Here is a 15,333-nt window from a genome sequence, read left to right on the forward strand (position 1 = left end):
ACTGACTGAGGACTGGTCTGGACTAGTGACTGTGTCTGTGACTCGGTAAAGCTCCTCCTCTCTCTCACTCTGAGTCTGAGCTGCGCCTGCTCTGTTCTGCCTCAGACTGGTTTTAGATAGAGATAGCGCTAATCTGACTGGCGCCAGTGCAGCAGGCAGCACTCCCTCTCCCTCCCTAGTCCCTCCACAACAGCCAACAGGTAACCTAACCCCCCCCTCCATGGCCGGCCCCGCCCCCTCCACGGTCTGGACCCGCCCCCTCCATGGCCCGGCCCCGCCTGAGTCCGCCGCCTCCTCCTCCTTCTAGTTACAATACCTACCTCTTCTTCTGCTCGTGCGGCAGTGCGCCCCGGCAGGGCCCGCCTGCTTCAGCCTCCAGGCCCTCCACCACTCCAGTCCTGACTAGTACTACTCCTCCTCCTTGCCTTCCCCCCAGCCAGGCCCGAGCCGAGCTGCAAATCTGACCAGTGTCACTTTAAGTGGTGATAACTTTAAAACGCTTTGACTTATCCAGGCCATTCTGAAATTGTTTTTTCGTCACATATTGTACTTCATGAAACAGGTAAAATGAAGTAAAAAAATTATAATTTTTATTTATAAAAAAAATACCAAATTTACCAAAAAAGCAGGTTTTGCTGGACTGGTTTATTTGACACCATGTCCCATTTGAAGCCCCCCTGATGCACCCCTAGAGTAGAAACTCCAAAAAAGTGACCCCATTTTAGAAACTACGGGATAGGGTGGAAGTTTTTTTGGCACTAGTTTAGGGTACATATGATTTTCGGTTGCTCTATATTACACTTTTTGTGAGGCAAGGTAACAAGAAATAGCTGTTTTGGCACAGTTTTTATTTTTTGTCATTTACAACATTCATCTGACAGGTTAGATCAAGTGGTATTTTTATAAACCAGGTTGTCAAGGACGCGGTGATACCTAATATGTATACTTTTTTTTTTTTGTTATGTAAGTTTTACACAATGATATCTTTTTAAACAAAAAAAATCATATTTTAGTGTTTCCATAGTCTGAGAGGCATATTTTTTTCAGTTTTTGGGGCAATTACCTTGGGTAGGGTATGATTTTTGCGGGATGAGATGACGGTTTTATTGGCACTATTTTGGGGTGCGTGTGACTTTTTGATCGCTTGCTATTACACTTTTGTGATGTAAGGTGACAAAAAATGCTTTTTTTACACCGTTTTTATTTTTATTTTTTTACGGTATTCACCTGAGGGGTTAGGTCATGTGATATTTTTATAGAGCAAGTTATTATGGATGCTGCGATACCTAATATGTATACTTTTTTTTTTTTGTTACGGTATGAAAGTTTTAGACAATTATATCTTTTTAAACATAAAAAATCTTATTTTTGTGTTTCCATAGTCTGAGAGCCATAATTTTTTCAGTTTTTGGGCGATTACCTTGTGTAGGGTATGATTTTTGCGGGATGAGATGATGGTTTGATTGGCACTATTTTGGGGTGGGTCTGCCTTTTTGATTGCTTGCTATTACACTTTTTGTGATATAAGGTGACAAAAAATTGTTTATTTAGCACAGTTTTTATTTTAAATTTTTTATGGTGTTCATCTGAGGGGTTAGGTCATGTGATATTTTTATAGAGCCGGTCGATAGGGACGCGACGATACCGAATATGTATAATTTTTTTTATTTATGTAAGTTTTACACAATAATATATTTTTTGAAACAAAAAAAATATCATGTTTTAGTGTCTCCATAGTCTGAGAGCCATAGTTTTTTTTATTTTTTGGGGCGATTGTCTCAAGCAGGAGCTTATTTTTTGCGGGATGAGATGACGGTTAGATTGGTACTATTTTGGTGGGGAAACGCGTTTTTGATCGCTTGCTGTTGTACTTTTTGTGATGTAAGGTGACAAAAAATTTGTTTATTTAGCACAGTTTTTATTTTTTACGGTTTTACGTTTTTTTTACGCCCGATCCCTGCCGCAACCACAGGTAAAAGTCATAAACCGCAGGTCTGAATTGACTGCCGCCGGGCGGCGGTAATCGGAACTATACATGACGTACCGGTACGTCATGTGTCCTTAAGTACCAGGACAACATGCCGTACTGGTACGTCATGTTGTCCTGAAGAGGTTAAATACACTTTTAAATGTTTGAAAACTCAATTGCAGTAATACTGTCGTGTGCACGCATATTTGTGTAAATGTATAGCTTGTGGCTCCTGGCAGTCATACGTTTATTTTTTTTGTGGCTCTTTGTGTCTGTAAGGTTCGCCACCCCTGTTCTAGGGAAAGAGGGATGATCTAAAGTTTTATATTTTAGTTATATTTTTTTAATATTTTTTCTTTTTCCTTTTTTAGCCCCTCTAGGAGGCTACAATATTTACTAGTCAGATTTTCTTTTAGCTTTTACTGTAGTTCCATAGAACTACAGTCTAAGCTAAATTTGCTATTATCCTATGTTGGCCTGCCACCTGCAGGCCAACATAGGAACTGCAGACCTAATACTATGGGTCTCTTCAGGACAGTCTTCCCTGATAGTTGCATGGGGGAGCTAGTCTTAACACGGAATAGCGTGTCCACAGCAACATCTGCAGTGCCCCACACTGACATCCATATTACCCCCACACTGACATCCATATTACCCCCACACTGACATCCACAGTTCCCCAAAGTGACATCCACAGTAACTGCACAGAAGTCAGTAAAGTACAGGCTTCACACAGAAGCCTGTACACTGATGTCAGCAGACGGTCGGCGTTCCGAGATGACAGGCGGTCCTGGCGCATGAGCAATAGCGATCCGGGAACAAGGAAGACCAGCAGGAGATAGTGACATCAATGATGACAAGCAGTCTCCTGCTGAACACAGAAAACTGGAAGCCCTGAAAACGCTGCAGGAGCAGTCACGACTGTGAAGAGGATGTTGGACATGGCTGCGATGTCGATGGCAAGTACTAAACAACTATTCTTCCCTCCACAGGTTACATTACGGAACAATATATTACTTAGGGCCAGAGAACCCCTTTAATGCAAAATCATGTAACTGCACTTCCTGTGGATATAAGGGATGTATGCAGAGGGCTCACAGTCTGATCCTTCTCTATAGGATACACAGCTGGCACCTGGTGATTTAACGCCTCAGATATTGTGGTCAACAGCGACTGTGGTATCTGAGGGGCTAAACAGAGGAAGGGGGCTCCCTCTGTCCTTTGATTAGAGCCCCTGTGCAATATCATAAGGTTCGGTTTAATTACTATGGCAGCCTGGGGCCTTGGGAAAGCTCCCAGGCCCACCATGCCTGCAGCAGGGCTTAAAGGAAACCTGTCACCATGATTTTGCGCATAGAGCAGGGGACATGGGCTGCTAGATGGCCACTAGCACATCTGCAGTACCCAGGTTACCCCTTAATTCCACATTTTTGTTCCCTGTACTGCCTATTTTTACCTGTGCTTAAAATCAGGTTGCTAGGCATGGTCCGTCTCTCTATTGAAGGACAGAGGACGCAGAATCAGGCAGCGTGCAAGGTCAGATTACTGACTGTAAGTAAATGATTAAAGCCAGGTCCTCCCCAGCAGCTGATAACAGTGCCTGAGCTGTGTGCACTTCTCCCTGTCCCTGCGCTTGGCAGACGCTCCCTCACTCAGCAGAGCAGGACAATGCAGAGTTGGTGCAGCACAGACCAGGGAAGGGAGATCTGCCGTCTGCTCAGTGTATAAATGAAAGCAACATGTGGTAAGAGGACCCCTTTGCGCTGCAGGAGATTAACCCTTTAGGGGGGGAGGGCTCTGGACACTTTTGGGGGGCTATTGTTACTGGCTAGTGAGGCCAGGCGGGATTAGCCTCAGGGTGAGGACAGTGGCGGCCATCTTATCTGAATGGTCAAATTGTAGTTTTATGCAGACTGGTTGCCAAGGGCTGACTCTTATTAAATATGGGGTAAGTCAGTCTAATGGTAACTGATTCTGGAATATCATGTTATTAGTAACTACATATATGAAAATTGAAATTAGGGTCTAAGTGTGACAGTTATCCTTTAATAGGAAGCCTGTAAGCAGCAGATCGACTGCAGTAGTATTCCATTGTGCCCCAAAATGGTGCCAATACAAATTACAGCTCATCACGTAAAAAACAAGCTATTACAAGCTCTGCAGATAGAAATATAGAAAAGTTATAAAGGGTCAGTATCTGGCAATGCAAAGCAAGCTTTTTTTTATAGCTATTTATTTTGTAAAAAGTGGTAAAATGTGAAAAAAGCTATAATATTTGCTATCACTATAATCGTACTGAACAGAAGAACAAAGTCATGTCATTTTTAGAGCACAGTGAATGCTATAAACACAAAAATCACCCCACAAAGAATATTTTCCTGTTTTCCAACCCAAGCTATTAAACAGTACCATTAAAAAAAAAAAAAAACATGTCCTCCTACGGCTACATGATTGGATAATTTTAAAAGTTCTGCTAGTTTTACACTAGCGCTGTGTATCTGGCAGTGTCGAATCTCTCTGCCTTCCATCGATGCCGGAAGCTTGAACGTCTCCGTGCGGCCCCATTATCTACAACAGGGACCGGTGGAGATCCGACCGCAAACTGGCAAATATACAGAGAATCGGCCCGGAAAAAAACGCTGTGCTCAGCAGTTTTCTTTTAGCCGATTATCTGCATATTTGCCAGGTCCCTATTATAGTTAAAGGGAACCTGTCACCGGGATTTGGGGTATAGAGCTGAGGACATGGGTTGCTATATCGTCGCTAGTACATCCGCAATACCCAGTCTCCATAGCTCTGTGTGCTTTTATTGTGTAAAAAAAACTATTTGATACATATGCAAATTAACCTGAGATGACTCCTGTCCCTGACTCATCTCAGGGACAGGACTCCTCTCAGGTTAATTTGCCTATGTATCAAATCGTTGTTTTTTTTACACAATAAAAGCACACAGAGCTATGGGGACTGGGTATTGCGTATGTGCTAGCGGCGATCTAACAACCCATGTCCTCGGTTCTATACCCCAAATCCTGGTGACAGGTTCCCTTTAATGGGGCCAGATGGAGCCTTACAAGCTTCCGGGAATGCAGAGACCCAGCAGGCAGTTCCCTGTCAGATACACAGCACTAGTGTGAAGCTAGCCCTATTAGCACCACCAGTCAGGTGCCCCATGTAAAGGAAGGAAAGTAGGATCCATCCATTATACTTTGTCTTTTTATGATCCACTTCTGATTTGGGCTTCCAAAACTTGACCCTATTGCTCTTTGACAGCATAGGGGGCTAATAAAATCTCTGTGTGTGTGAAGCTATTCTCAGTGAACACAACCCCCTACACTGTGCTGTAAGGTGTCCCCCGTAGGACGTGACTGGAGGAGACGACATACAGGAGAAGCCCTCCTCGGTCACTGAGCCCAGCGCCAGCCTCAGGACACACTGACAACACGAAGCTGTGCAGCCGCAACTCCCCCCTGCGCTCCGCCGGCCAGCGCGCCCTGTGATGACGTCACACAGCGGAAGTCAGGTTTGAAGCGGTGGCGGGCAAGGAGAGCAGGCTGCTGCAGCAGTGGGGCCATGGCGTTGTCACCGGGCAGCGCTGGCTGCGGCATCCTCACAGGTACCGCCGGGTTCTGCCATATGTATACGTGTCACCTGCGTTTTATTTTGGGGGAAAGAACTAATACAGAATGCTGCTCCAGCAGCCAGAGTGAAAGCAGGACCTTTCTGACTACAGCACAGCTTAGCTTCTATCTTGTGCTCTGGGGAAAAATAGACCATTTCATAAATGTGCCCTTATGATTTGTGTCCATAAGTAACATGTAAGTGTTGGTGGTGTCCTGCAGCCAGTCTGTGACCACCAGTGTCCTGTAGCCAAGTCACCAGCTAAGCACTGGTGACAGCGCCCCCTAGGGTCCCCCAGCAGGAAAGATGGGGAGAGGGACAGTTTGGGGACATGATTCCAGCTCCTGCAGATTGGTGCACATCCATCGACTGCTGAGTGACATGCTATAAAGGGGATCTGTCACCAGGTTGATGCTGAATCCACTGCTGGGGTCCTCGAAGTCCCTGAGTGAGAGGCGCGGAGAGCCTGAGGTTGGGGAATATTAAGGACTCGGCGCTGGGCTCGGGTGCAGCAGATACTGGGGCTACGTCTTCAGGGGTGGGAAACTACAACTCCCAGCATGCATACTTGCTCTGCTCTTCTCAGAACTCTCATAGAAACAAATAGAACATGCTGGGAATTGTAGTTTCAGAGCCGCTGCAGTGCCGTAGGTTGCCAGGCCCCTCAGTTAGACTTTTTCTAGCACTTTTGATTTTTTTTAACTGTTGAGTGATGGCTGCAGTGCACAGGATAGACGACAGCTGTCACTCGATGGTTACAGAGGTTGTCCCATTGCAACAACCCATCCCGTACCCACTGGATAGGGATCCGTGTCTGATCGCCTCTCTCTGATGCCACACGTTCTATGGGACTGCAAGCGCTCAGCTATCTTCAGCAGCCCCAGAGTTGAATGGAGCATGCATGTCTGGCCCTGATTCTAGGGCTGAGCAGGGGCCCCGGCGATCAGACACTTGTACCTTATCCTGTGGACACGGGATAGGTAGTTATAATGGAACCATCATCCATAAAGTTTAGCCCCATCCCCATAGAGCCAGCACTGGAAGCTGTTGCTGCTGTTTTCTGCTTTCCCGTCACTTGGTCACAGACTCCCATTTCTTTTAAAGATACTTCTCCAGACGTCTCTACTCCTTTGTCCTTTCTAGGAGTCGTTGCATTTGTCGATGTGTGGTCATCCAACAGAACGGAAAATTACTCTAAAATGTTCTCACAGCAACTTCTGAGCCTGGGGGCAAAGGTTAGTGCCAAGGTCCAGTCTATATGTTTCCTATAGAGAATTTATTATAAAGTATTAAAGGGGTTGAGCGGTATCAGGATATTTGATCTGTCCTCAGGATAGGTCATCAATATCAGATCAGCGGAGGTCAGTCTCCTGCCACCCCTGAGGGTCAGCTGGTTGAGAGGTTACCTGCATGTTGTGTCCCTTGTAGCAGCAGTGCAATCACCCCTTCCTCTCCCCTTCTAATTAATGGGACCCATGCACAATACCCTTTGGGCGTCAGACGATCACCTCAGCAACCCCAGGATGCAGTAGTGTCTCCCTGCGCTGGATGTCTGATTGGGAGAGAATGCCTGCACAAGCGCTCTGAGCCCTCTAAGTAGCAGTGTCAAGTAGGCTATATGGAAGCTGTCACAGCCTGTCCTGTCTCCGAGGTCTGTAAGTAATAAGGACCATTTCAGCCAAGGCAAGCATCCAATATTGTATACAGTGAAGGTGATAGAATTCACAGCCAGTGTGGGAGATTTATTATAGCCTGGCGATGATACCCAGGCATGAGGCCCGGTGTACACCTTGTCATAAATTAGGTGCGGCATCTGGCAGTCCTTGTGCCAGGGTCTGACAAAGATTTCAGTCGTCTTCTATGCCAGAAAACCGGTATAGAAGATGATAAACGTGGCAGGTTGCCAGCCTCACCCCCCTTTTTGGGGAAAGTGGCGAGGCCAGTGGATAATGCAGATAATGTAAATCTTTACTGTGAGATGAGCATGGTCAACTGTGACAAGTCCTAGCACATTATTTTGTGGTAAATCCGTGAATTATTCCTCCTGTACGGTTCCCGAGCCACAGCCTATATTTTATCCTAGTGCACAAATCTCTGAGCATCCCTTGCTGGCTCGTTTTCTGTACATAGTTTGCTTTATATACCCAAAGGAGAGGCTCTCATTTGAAGTCTAAGGGCTCCTTCAGTTGAGTGATCAATAAAATTGCGCACATCCTGGTAAAAAAAAAAAAAAAGTCTGTTTTTTAAACTGACTGCACAAAAATGGTGTCTGTTTTCATCATGCATGTGGTCACTTGAACGGGCGAATGGTTGGTCTTGGGGGAGGGGGGGGGGGGGGAGGGGAGAGAAGCCTAAATGGTGGATGGTGCGATGTTCTCTGCATAGCCTGATGGTTTGTGTGCATTGGCGCATTGACTATAATATGTTCGTGTTCAGTCTGTGTACTTTCCGTTGTACATACAGCATCCGGACATGAACATCGCTCGTCTACAACCTAAGGGTTGTGACGGACACAGAGTCAGCTGTTTTCATACCTCCAATATACTTGAATGCAAGATTTGGAAACAATCTTTCCATTTTCCTTTGCTCTCCATAGACCTCAATAAAGGACGTGTGCCAGAATTGCTGATCCTCTCCTCCACTTTTACAGCAGTTTAGAGCAACAATCATCGACAAAGGCCTTCCCAAGTTTCTTGATAATTTGCGGTCCAAAAGCAGATCCCACCTAACAATCATTATCTATGTGCCATACATGTGAACTGAATACCTCTTGTGCCTTACAAGCTTGCTGACTGTTTCCAGTAGCAGTCCTTTGAACTACAGCTAATACAAGTAGTAGTAATTAAGCGCTAATACAAGACAAGAAATGGAATGGGTAAAATAGCGTTCAGCTATTCCGGCCATAAATCTTCAGTATAGCTTTCATGCATCTGGTTAATTATTCTCTGAAGCGGGGGAATGGGGAGATTTTGATGAACGTACTGAATGATGTTGTTTAATGAGAAGTGGCGCTTGTATCTGTAGGTTTCAAAAACGCTCAGTAAGCAAGTAACTCACGTCGTTTTTAAAGACGGCAGTCAAAGCACATGGGACAAGGCAGTGAAGAATAAGGTCAAGCTGGTGTCTGTCCTTTGGGTGGAGAAGTAAGTATTGCTCTTGAAATAACAGTACATTGGATGTGGCTCCAGAATGGTTTGATTTTCTGTTATGCCATAACTGAACTCCTTGTTACAGATGTCGAGAGACGACTAAGCATGTAGAAGAATCTCTGTACCTGGCCATCAACACAAATAATGGCTTACCTGAACTTGCTAAGAAGAAGGTAAGCAAGGCTATCTGTGTATTCTCATCTGGAGATCTGCTCCAACTTCATAGCCATCTGTAGTACATGGGAAGCTGGGCAAGATCTCTTCCTAGAAGAGCGGACAAAATGGGGCCTAACTTCATAAGAACGCTCAAGGTTTTGTAAAGGGATGTCCTCCAAGCTCATATAGCTTGTACGTATACTTTTGGCCATATATAGGGTTTTATTAAGGATGGGCTAGTCTCAGGATAAGCCATAAATATCTGATTGATGCACCCCCACTTATCAACACTGGAGCCACACAGCTCCATCCAGCTGGTTACTACAGCAAATCTCAAACTGAAGTGAATGGGAGCAGCACTGTAGTAATCGCTCTGTCCGCTACTCGTGAACAGCTGATCAGTGGGGTGTAGGACCTTTGCCTCGGATGTTGATAGTCTATCCAGGCCATCAATACAAAAATCCTGGAATACCCCTTTATAAGACGAACTTAGCCTGGGAATCCTTCTTGGGCCCCTTGCAGACAAGCGTTACGGATTAGGTCCGGATGCGTTCAGTTAAAAATACGCGATTTCGCAAGCAAATTTATTCAGTTTTGCCTGCGATTGTGTTCAGTTTTTACCGCGCGGGTGCAATGCGTTTTGATGCGTTTATCACGCGCAAAAAAAAAACCGGAAGGTTTACAAACAACATTTCCTAGAAACCATCCATTAAAAAACGCATCTCATCCGCACTTGTTTGCAGATGCGATGCGATTTTTTTACGCGTTCCCTATTAATTTCTATGGGGCCTGCATTGCATGAAAAACGCTGAATATAAAACATGCTGCGATTTTCACGCAACACACAAGTGATGCGTGAAAAACAACGCACATGTACACAGACCCATTGAAATGAATGGGTCCGGATTCAGTGCGGGCGCAATGCGTTCACATCACGCATCGCACGGAAAATTCACTCGTGTGAAAGGGGCCTTACTGGTAATGGTGAGTGTGAATGTTTTGTGTCCAGTTCGCTTTTCCTTTCTGCATCGATTTAGATGCAAAGAGTTCTATGGTTCTTGCTTAAATGATAGCTGGCTATGGATTCCTTGAAAAGTGTACCAAATATCTTTCTATTCTTACAGAGAAAATGTATGCAGCCCAAGGACTTTGTTGAAAAAACCCCCGAAAATGACAAGCGACTTGCAAAAAAATTTGATAAAATGTGTAAGCGCCTCGATGACCAAAAAGCATCTATTGGTGAGTTTACTCCCTCTTCTTTGTGCTGGTCTGACAAATACTCTTTCATGATTACAGCTGAGAGGACGGACAATCCAACACAATGGAAAGCTAAAGCCAGGTTCTCTCAAGCCCCCAGGTTTTGAAATGTATATAGCACAGTAAGGCCTCTTTCACACGGGCGTCATGTTTTTTGCCCGGATAAGAGGCGGGTGCGTTGCGGGAAAATGCGCGATTTTTCCACACGAGTGCAAAACATTGTCATGCGTTTTGCACTCGTGTGAGAAAAATCGTGCATGTTTGGTACCCAAACCCGAACTTCTTCACAGAAGTTAGGGCTTGGGATTGATGTTCTGAAGATTGTATTATTTTCCCTTATAACATGGTTATAAGGGAAAATAATAGCATTCTGAATACAGAATGCTTAGTATAATAGTGCTGGAAGGGTTAAAAAAAATAAAAAAGTTAACTCACCTTCTCCTCTTGATCGCGTAGATCCCGGTCAGTCTCTTCTTTAGCTGTGGGCTAAAGGACCTGTGGTGATGTCAGATCACTTGCTCCAATCACATGGTTCATCACCATGGTGATGGAGCATGTGATCTGACATCACCACAGGTCCTTTAGCCCACAGCTAAAGAAGAGACCGACTGGGATCAACGCGATCAAGAGGAGAAGGTGAGTTAACTTTTTTATTTTTTTTAACCCTTCCAGCACTATTATACTAAGCATTCTGTATTCAGAATGCTATTATTTTCCCTTATAACCATGTTATAAGGGAAAACAATACAGTGAATAGACTGTCACCTAGAACCCATGCGTGAAAATCACACCGCATCCGCACTTGCTTGCGGATGCATGCGATTTTCACGCAACCCCATTCATTTCTAAGGGGCCTGCGTTACGTGAGAAACGCACAAAGAGGAGCATGCTGCGATTTTCACGCAACGCACAAGTGATGCGTGAAAATCACCGCTCGTGTGCACAGCCCCATAGAAATGAATGGGTCAGGATTCAGTGCGGGTTCAATGCGTTCACCGCACCCGCACGGCAAACTCGCCCGTGTGAAAGGAGCCTAAAGGGGTTGTCCATGATTGAATAGCTTTTTTTAGATTCACCCCATCCCACCAGATCTGTGGAGGGAAACATACTCACCTGCTCCCCTACGATCAGTTCCATCTCCATAGGTCCTGTTGCTGTCTTTACTACACTTTGGTCCCTGCGTGTAACTAGCTGGAAATGACTAGCCTCAACAGTGATGTGTCCCCAAACAGCGCGTCACTGCTGGGTTACGTGCTGCTTGGTGTCATGTTGCCGCTCAGGCCAGTCATTGGCTGCAGCCGCACACCTGACCCTGTCTGTGTCAGAAGTTTTCATGTGGGGACGAATTGCAGTGAAGATGGCTGGAGGCATAAAGCCAGTACCAAATGGTGAAGGGCAGGTAAGTATGAATGGTGGGCAACACCGTTATGGGTGTATTCACACAGCAGGTAGTGTTCACCACACACTTTCTGCAACACCGCCATTTTATGGAGGTTTCAGCTTGTACAGCCGAAACACATATGCAATATTTAAAAGGGTTGTCTGCTTTTTACTATTGGTGACCTATCATCAGGATAGGTCATCAATATCAGATCGGCGGGGATCCGACTCCTGGCACCCTCGCTTGTCAGCTGTTTGAAGAGAAAGCAGCGCTCATGTGAGAGCTGCTTTCTCTGCTCTGTTTACCTGCTCGCCGCAGCAATTTCAGAGGTGAGCAGGTGTAATTACAAGTATGGCGTCCCCATTCACTTCTATGGGACTGGACCGTAGTAATCACTTGAACAGATGGAGCCGTCCCATAGAAGTGAATGGGCACGCCATACTTGTAATTACACTTGCTCACCTCTGAAATTGCTGTGGCGAGCAGGTAAACAGAGCAGTGAAGGCAGCGCTGTGTTTGGCAGAGTTGGACCCCAGCGGATTTGATATTGATGACCTATCCTCAGGATAGGTCATTAACCGTAAAAAGCAGACAGCCACTTTAAGGTTTCAGTTAGTACAGTAGAAACACACTGTAAAAACGTGCAATATTTTAAGGTACACTGCCTGCTCATGTGAATCCACCCTAATAAAATAATCTGCACTGTTGTTAATTAAGGACACAGCCCTATTTCACCTTAAGGACCAGGCCATTTTTTGCAATTCTGACCAGTGTCACTTTAAGTGCTGATAACTTTAAAACACTTTGACTTACCCAGGCCGTTCTGAGATTGTTTTTTCGTCACATATAGTACTTCATGACACTGCTAAAATTAAGGTAAAAAAAGTATTTTTTTTATGCATAAAAAAAATACCATATTTACCAAAAATTTGAAAAAATTAGCAAATATCAAAGTTTCAGTTTCTCTACTTCTGTAATACATAGTAATACCCCCAAAAATTGTGATGACTTTACATTCCCCATATGTCTACTTCATGTTTATAGCATTTTGGGAATGATATTTTATTTTTTGGGGATGTTACAAGGCTTAGAAGTTTAGAAGCAAATTTTGAAATTTTTCAGAAATCTTCAAAATCCCACTTTTTATGGACCAGTTCAGGTTTGAAGTCACTTTGTGAGGCTTAGATAATATAAACCTCCCAAAAATGACCCCATTCTAGAAACTACACCCCTCAAGGTATTCAAAACTGTTTTTACAAACTTTTTTAACCCTTTAGGTCTTCCACAAGACTTCATGGCAAAAAGACATACATTTTAAGAATTTTGATTTTTGGGAAAATTTTCCAATATAATCAATTTTTTCCTGGAAAAAAACAAGGGTTAACTGCCAAACAAAACTCAAAATGGGTTGCCCTGCTTCTGTAGTTTGCAGAAACACCCCATATGTGGTCGTAAACTACTGTTTGGCCAAACGGGAGGACATAGAAGGAGGGGAACACCATATGGGTTTTGGCAAGGCAGATTTTGCAGGACTGGTTTTGTTTATACCATGTTCCATTTCAAGCCCCCCCCCCCCCCTTGTACCTCTAGAATAGAAATTGCAAAAAAGTGTGGCTTTTAGAAGGCAGATTTTGATGGACTGGTTTATTTACACCATGTCCCATTTGAAGCCCCCCTAGAGTAGAAACTCCATAAAAGTGACCCCATCTAAGAAACTAAACCCCTCAAGGTATTCAAAACTGGTTTTACAAACTTTGTTAACCCTTTAGGTGTTCCACAAGAGTTATTGGCAAATGGAGATGAAATTCGAGAATTAAATTTTTTTTCAAAATTTTTTATTTACTCCATTTTTTCCAGTAACAAAGCAAGGGTTAACAGCCAAACAAAAGTCTATATTTATTGCCCAGATTCTGTCGTTTGCAGAAACACCCCATATGTGGCCGTAAACTACTGTACGGGCACACGGTAGGGCGTAGAGGGAAAGGTGCGGCGTGTGGCTTTTAGAAGGCAGATTTTGCTGGACTGGTTTATTTACACTATGTCCCATTTGAAGCCCCCCCTGATGCACCTCTAGAGTAGAAACTCCATAAAAGTGACCCCATTTTAGAAACTACGGGATAGGGTGGCAGTTTTGTTGGTACTATTTTAGGGTACATATGATTTTTGGTTGCTCTATATTACACTTTTTGTGAGGCAAAGTAACAAAAAATTGCTGTGTTGGCACCATTTTTATTTTTTGTTATTTACAACATTCATCTGACAGGTTAGATCATGTGGTACTTTTATAGAGCAGGTTGTCACGGACGCGACAATACCAAATATGACAACTTTTTTGGTTGGTTGTTTCAGTTTTACATAACAAAGCATTTGAAAAAAAAATATGATTCTTTAGTGTCTCCACATTCTGAAAGCCATAGTTTTATTTATTTTTTGGGCGACTGTCTTGTGTAGGGGCTCATTTTTTTCGGGATGAGATGACTATTTGATTGGCACTATTTTGGGGTGCGTATGACTTTTTGATCGCTTGCTATTACACTTTTTGTGATGTAAGATGACAAAAAATGGCTTTTTTTACACCGTTTTTTATTTTTTATTTTTACGGTATTCACCTGAGGGATTAGGTCATGTGATATTTTTATAGAGAAGGTTAATACGGACGCGTCAATACCCAATATATAAATATTTTTTTTATTTATTTAAGTTTTACACAATGATTTCATTTTTGAAACAAAAAAATAATGTTTTAGTGTCTTCATAGTCTGAGAGCCATAGTTTTTTCAGTTTTTGGGCGATTGTACTATGTAGGGGCTCATTTTTTGTGGGATGAGGTGACGGTTAGATTGGTACAATTTTGGGGGGCATACGCCGTTTTGATCGCTTGGTGTTGCACTTTTAGTGATGTAAGTTGACAAAAATGGCTTTTTTATACACAGTTTTTATTTTTTATGGTGCCTATCGGATGGGGTGGATCATGTAATATATTTATAGAGCCGTTCGTTACGGACGCAGCGATACCTAATATGTGTGTTTTTTCTTTTTTTTTTCAATTTTTTATTAGAAAATCAGGGGAATGTGGCAGTTTTTTTTTTTTTTTTTTACTTGAAACTTTATTTTTTTTATTCCAAACACTTTTTTTTTTACTTTTTTTTAAAACTTTATTTCTATCCCACTCTGATCCTCTCTGCAATGCATTACAATACATCTGTATTGTAATGCACTGCCTGTTAGTGTATGACACTGAGTCATACACTAACAGGTTGCCTAGGAGACGCAGCCTGAGGCTGGATCTCCTCGGCTCCCGTAGAAGGCAGTTCCCGATGCCGCGCAGGGCATTTGGGCAGCCTCTGCACGGCATCGGGCTGCCTTGTCACGCATCGGGTCCCCGCCACAGCAGCGCGGGGACTCGATGCGATCACTCACCCGCCGCAAACAACTTCTATGTCGCGGTCAGCGCGGACCGCGGCATAGAAAGGGTTAATCCGCCGGCATCGCTGTAAACAGCGATGCCGTCGGATACAGCAGGGGCCCGGCTACCAGGGACTGCCGGACCCCTGCAGTGATCGGGTGCGCACCGCTCCGGTGCCCGCCCGATCATCCTGCCGTACATGTAAGGCGGAATGCATTCTGGCAATGCATCCCCCGCCGTACATGTACGGCGTTCTGCGCTAAGGGGTTAAAGAAACTTTCTGCACATAAGCTATTGCTACTGGAATTTTTATATAAATCATACAGTGAAGTGAGCTTTACAATAATGGTAAATTTTACAAAACCAGATCCAGAAGGCCTACAGACGGTATATCCAA

General features: G+C 44.0%; 1 protein-coding gene across 1 annotated transcript in view; it reads left to right on the forward strand.

The window, feature by feature from the left end:
• The first annotated feature begins 5,490 nt into the window (after positions 1 to 5,490).
• The window catches only part of MCPH1 (microcephalin 1), a 248,096-nt gene continuing 238,253 nt past the window's right edge, over positions 5,491 to 15,333 (forward strand). The window contains exons 1-5 of the mRNA XM_044290211.1: positions 5,491 to 5,582; positions 6,731 to 6,822; positions 8,612 to 8,730; positions 8,822 to 8,909; positions 10,017 to 10,131. Of these exons, the coding sequence (XP_044146146.1) occupies positions 5,540 to 5,582; positions 6,731 to 6,822; positions 8,612 to 8,730; positions 8,822 to 8,909; positions 10,017 to 10,131 (457 nt within the window). The 5' untranslated portion in view covers positions 5,491 to 5,539. The remainder of the gene's footprint in view (positions 5,583 to 6,730; positions 6,823 to 8,611; positions 8,731 to 8,821; positions 8,910 to 10,016; positions 10,132 to 15,333) is intronic.

The sequence above is a fragment of the Bufo gargarizans genome, chromosome 4, assembly GCF_014858855.1.
Source record: "Bufo gargarizans isolate SCDJY-AF-19 chromosome 4, ASM1485885v1, whole genome shotgun sequence".
NCBI lineage: Eukaryota > Metazoa > Chordata > Amphibia > Anura > Bufonidae > Bufo > Bufo gargarizans.